The sequence below is a fragment of the Peromyscus leucopus genome, chromosome 8a, assembly GCF_004664715.2.
Source record: "Peromyscus leucopus breed LL Stock chromosome 8a, UCI_PerLeu_2.1, whole genome shotgun sequence".
NCBI lineage: Eukaryota > Metazoa > Chordata > Mammalia > Rodentia > Cricetidae > Peromyscus > Peromyscus leucopus.
In genome coordinates this window covers 8,092,737-8,098,259 of record NC_051085.1, presented here as the reverse complement: position 1 = coordinate 8,098,259, position 5,523 = coordinate 8,092,737, and the positions used below count along the sequence as shown (strand labels likewise).

The window sequence follows — 5,523 nt, the reverse complement described above, 5'->3', positions numbered from 1 at the left end:
TGCTTGCTGCTCCCTCTGCCCAGGAGGCTGTCCCCTTACATCCTAACATGCCTCGCACCCATCTCACCCACCGAGGTTACCTCCTAAATGGGAGCCCTTCTCGGGGACTCCCTCAGTTGCCCCAACTGCTGGAGAATGCTCTGCTGGTTGCTACCACTTATACTTCTTTCTTCCTTGACATTCATCCCAACATAAAATTAGATATTTGTTTACTTTTAGGGCAGCCTCTCCACTAAAATATAATAACATGAGAATAGAGGGATTTTTTTTTTTTTTTTTGCTTGTTCATTTCACTTCCACATTCCCAGGCCCAGAATTGTGCCTAACATACAATAAGTACCCAATAAATATGAAATCCATGAGCAAATGTGCTTGTGTGTATTTTCCTAAGCTCCCAATAGTAATGTATGTGTTTGTGTGTATAGTTCTTCATGTGGGCTCACAGTATACCCCACCCCATTTAGCCTTGATTCATGACGCATCGATAGAGAGGAATGTTCAGTTGTTAAGGGTCTTAATGCCTGTTTGGAAGAGGAATGCCTGGAGAAAGGACACCAGGCACACTTCAGTTACCTCATGAGGATCTGAAAATCCTGCCTTAAAAGAACTTGATTCATTTTGTTGGGCTCTCCACCTTGCTACCAGACCCGATCAACAACAGTCAGAATAAGCCTTATTCATAAAGCTATGCTGGGAAGTTGTGGCTTCCGGGTTTACAGCCGCACCTATGGGACTTGAATTGCTTTGTCCTCTGAACCACATCTTTCTAATTCTGTCACCAAGGGAGCACATTAACCTGTACCAGTAGCATACGGCCTTCCCTTCCATGTTCTGTAAATACTGTATACGAATGTTACTTCTTCCATGACTTTTCCTCACCGCTTGATCTGGATTTGATATTTCATGGAAAATGTAAGGACACATATGCAAATATATGTGCTTTCTTGGGTGAGGTTTTCTTTTTTTCTGGAAGGAGATGCTATGTAATAGACTTTTAAAATGAACACACTCATAATTCAGCTTTCAAATAATTCCACAATCCATCACATACTCCAGATTATATTTCTTATAATGTGTTTATTTGTGTACAAAATATGTTGTAGTTTATCGATGCATGTGCAGCAAAATATTCTATCACATACAACAAAAATACATCTTTGACTCCCATTCTCCTGCTCATGGAAATGGCAACACTGTTTTGGCATTTCAGCAGCTAAAAATAAAGTGCTATTATTAAGCAGTATTGGAATGTCTTCACTTGACAAATGTGATGTAAATCGAGTATACAACCACACCTTGTTGGTTGGTTTTTCACAGAACAGGAAGTTCCAGGTCCTGACCACCTCCAGAAGACACAAATACTTGTATATATATGTACAAGTGTATACACTGTATATGTAAAGTGCCAACAAGCCTCTTGGTCTGAGTGAGTTTGTTGTGTTCACGTCCAGTCCCTCATCTCCTGTAGAGTCAGATTCACACCACTGAGATCTCAAGAGTTCATCAGCAGGTACCTAGAAGCTCACCAAAGGCTGGCATGTTGGGTTTGTGGTGTTGGTGAGGGGACACGGAGACGCCCTTCAGACCTCACTGGGGGACCTGGAGCGGAATGGCACTTTGGATTGGAAACAGCCACAGAACAGGAGCCACAAGGCACGCTGAATCTCCTGGTTGCGGAAGGCATAGATGATGGGATTGATCATGGAGTTATAGGTGGCGGGCAGCAGGGTGGCATAGGTGTAGATGGCCGGGTCCTCTTGGCTACCCACCACACAATAGATGGCAAAGGGCAGCCAGCTGGCCCCGAACGTGCCTAGCACCACGGCCAGAGTTCCCACTCCCTTTCTAGTGGCGGCAAGGTGGGGCGGCGCCAGGCAATGCTGCTGCAAGGCGATCTGGTGGGCGTGGCGCCAGACCACCTGGCAGATGCGCACGTACAGGTGCAGCATGATGCCAAAGACCACAAAGAAGGAAGTGGAGAGCAGCGCCACGTGGCTGCGGGTCAGGGGGCGCACCACGCTGCAGGATGAACGGTCGGCCAAGCAGTTCCAGCCTAGCACGGGCAGCAACCCCAAGGCGAGGGACACTGTCCAGGTGGCTGCCAGCAAGAGATGCACGCCCAACAAGGTCCGACGCGAGTAGTAGGTGAGTGCGTTGTAAAGGGACAGGTAACGGTCCACTGTGATGGCGAGCAGGCTGCTGACTGAAGCGGCGAAGGAGGCCACTAGGAAGCCCACCATGAGCAGGCTCACAGTCTCCGAGGGCACCACGTATTGGAACACGAAGTGTAGGATGAGGCCACAGCCCGCCAGCAGGTCGGCAGTGGCCAGACTGCCCACGAGCACAAACATGGGCGTGCGCAGCGCGGGAGTGGACGCGATGAGCGCCACCACCAGCGCATTTTCGCCTGCGATCACGGTCCCCGATACACACAGCAGCACATCCCAGGGATTCACTGCCGAAAGCAGTAGTCCTGACGGCCCTGCTGGCAGCTGTGAAGACAGCTCCAGTGACCCGTTAGGTCCACCGCCGCCTCCCAGCGCCGCGGATGCTGCCGGGGGTCCCCATTCGCTGGTGTCCGGTGCCCCTGCTGCTGTGGCCGCAGCTGCCGCTCCCTCCGCCGCCACTGCCACCACCTGGGAGTCGTTGAGCGAGGCGGCGCTCGCGTTCATGCCGCCAGATGTTGCTCCCTGCATAAAAAGGGACCGCAGATTGTCAGGTGCGCTCTCCGGGCTACCGACGAACTTTCTCCCGCAGATGCCCTGCTCAAAATGCCTCACTCAAATTGCATATCCCACCTCAGGAGCATGGAGCATAATGGAGAAGTGGGGATAAAGTGAGAACCCCAAATAAGTAAGCACCTGTTGAGTGAATGAATGGATGGATGGATGGATGGATGGATGGATAAAATACACGGAGCTCTTGGGCTTTAGCAGATACACACATAGATTCCACTGTGGACTCGTATGGACCATCTGATAGATATACGTGAACTTGCACAAGCATCCAAGTTAAGTCCCCTTGTAAATGGTCTTAGCAAGGCAGAGCCGCTGTCCGCGGTACTGAAAGCAAAGTTTGATGTCTCAGCAAGCAGAGCGCAGAGCCAGAGACCTCAGGTCAGGAACTGGGAACAAAAGGACTAAGGGGGAGTGTGCTAGGTGCTGTGGTTAAGGCTTGCTGCGATTCTCGGACTCCCGGACAGACTCACTCCGGACTGCCTCTTACCCCCTTGCCTTCCCCACACGCTCATAGCACCCCTGGGAGCCCGCCACTCACCTGGGGAGTCAGGGCTCCGGGCAATCTCTGGTCATGCGCCCCGTGGCTGTGTGCCCGGCTGTGCTCTCTGCATGGACCGAGCAGCTGCCTGCAGGAGGCGGCCCCGGCGGCGTCCAGGAGGAAAGCGCTGGTCGCCTGTCGTGGAGCCACCGTCACTGCGAGTGAGAGGCAGTGGCAGAGAAGGAGGTTGCGAGCCGCGCGCCCGCCCGAGATTGACAGGCGGGGCCCGGTGACGTCAGGCTCTGGGTTCTGGTTCCAGCGGATCACTCGCCACACCCGCCTGGCCAATCCTTCTTGGCGTCCCCCCACTCCTCAGAGACATCTCAGAGAGCTCCAGAAGGGAGGAGAAGCCAGAGCCTCCACCAGTCCAGAAACCTCCAGGAACGGGATGGGGGTGAGAGGAGAGGGAGAAAGGAGCCAAGACCGGAGGCCAGGCCCAGAGGGTGAGCAGGAAAAGGAAGGTGAGGGGTGAGCGACAATAAGGTACACAGCAAAGGCCAGAGCCAAGGGTCGCTGAGGGTTGGTGAAGCAGCCCCAGAGAAGGGGAGGTTGGGACAGGGGCATCTGGAGGGAGAGAGAGAAAAAAACTCAGGGAAAGGAGTTCTCTTTTAAGAGTTAATTTGTGTCCCTTGAGTAGAGCCAGGGAAGAAACAAGGGACCAGGACCAGGGAAAAGGTAATAAGAAGGACAGCTGGGGCAAGCTGCCTCCTTCTCCAGAGGGGTTTACCTCAGCAATCCTCTCTCCCATCATCTTCTGAGTCCTGCTCGGCAGGTTTCCCATGATCTCCGCCCTTCTTGTTGCTGCCCTTACAACTGCTATTTAACTGAAGACAAGGTCTGTGTCTTGTTAGAAAAGAAGAAAACAGCAAAATGTGATTTACTTTCCTGGCAACAGACTTTGCCTTGTTAATTAGTACCTTATAAAACAAATTATAGGACCAAAATAGTGATAACTCAGCTGCACCAGACTTCAGTAGGCAGGGATTTTATTTTCAGCCCAGATAAATCACCCTTTGGGCTTAAAGGTGTTTTGTTTTGTCAGTAAAATGCAAGTATTTGTCTTTTTCCTTTTGCAGTCAGACAGAATCTCCAATAGCTGTGCTTGGACCAAAAGCTAAAGTAGCTGGCTTTGGGTGAGGCTCTGAAAGAAACGATTTCACTCTGCTATTATGGCACTGGACTGAGGCCATAGCTGTGGCCTTACAGGCTACATGGTCTGGGCAGTGAAATAAAGCAACACACATTGCAGGTGCTTCTTGCCTTCTTGCCAGCTGGTGCTTGGCTTCATTTCTACATATAGCTCCAGGGATGGAAAGAGGAAGGAAGGAATGAAGGAAGGAAGGAAGGAAGGAAGGAAGACCTTAGCTTGCCCATAGTCTGGGAGGATGGGTTTATGTATGTTGACCATTTTAAACAGGACCTCCCCGACCACCCCTGGTCCTACCTCAATGCACATGAACTCACCTGGGAGAGTGTGCATGCCTAAGAAAGTTCAATTCTGCTGGGCAGTGGTGGTGCACACCTTTGATCACAGCACTTGGGAGGCAGGAGCAGGAGCAGGTGGATCTCTGTGAGTTTGAGGTCAGCCTGGTCTACAGAGCGAGATCCAGGAAAGGCACCAAAACTACACAGAGAAACCCTGTCTCAAAAAAAAAAAAAAAAGAAAAGAAAAAGAAAAAAGAAGAAAGAAAGTTTTTTTTTTTTTTTTTTTTTTTCTTGTGAGACAGGGTTTCTCTGTGTAGCTTTGGAGCCTGTCCTGGAACTCACTCTGTAGCCCAGGCTGACCTCAAACTCACAGAGATCCGCCTGCCTCTGCCTCCCAAGTGCTGGGATTAATTCTTTATGGCAATAGCTAATGTTGGGCTACGGATGGATTTATTCTCCATTTGAGGGCATTCACAACTTAACACACTCCACCACTATCACGAACCTAAAACTTGCCTGACATTCTGAGTTCCTGAAAAGACTCATTTTGGGTTTCAGAGCAAGACTGTCATGTCAGAGCCAAGAACGTGGTGACAGAGCTCTCCGATGAACTGTCAAACCTCGTCACATTTGCAAGTGATCACATCAGGTGCAGGCCGAGGCCCTCAGGCATGTCCCCAGACAGCTAATAATGCAGGCCAACACAAAATCAGATTGTGAGTCCTTTTGGTGATTTTTTTTTTCTTTGTAGCTTGGTCACATGATTCTTAAGCATGAATGCTATAAATGACAACACTGTATTATAATGTCAAAAGATGGGCA

General features: G+C 50.3%; 1 protein-coding gene across 1 annotated transcript; it reads right to left on the bottom strand.

Annotated features, from left to right (window-relative positions):
* Positions 1-1,060: 1,060 nt before the first annotated feature.
* Positions 1,061-3,469, bottom strand: Gpr6 (G protein-coupled receptor 6). The gene is made up of 2 exons (XM_028890258.2): positions 3,277-3,469; positions 1,061-2,690 (listed from the first exon to the last, which is right to left on the bottom strand). The coding sequence occupies exon 2, from the start codon at positions 2,670-2,672 to the stop codon at positions 1,581-1,583; it is 1,092 nt and encodes a 363-aa protein (XP_028746091.1). The 5' UTR covers positions 2,673-2,690; positions 3,277-3,469; the 3' UTR covers positions 1,061-1,580.
* Positions 3,470-5,523: the final 2,054 nt, after the last annotated feature.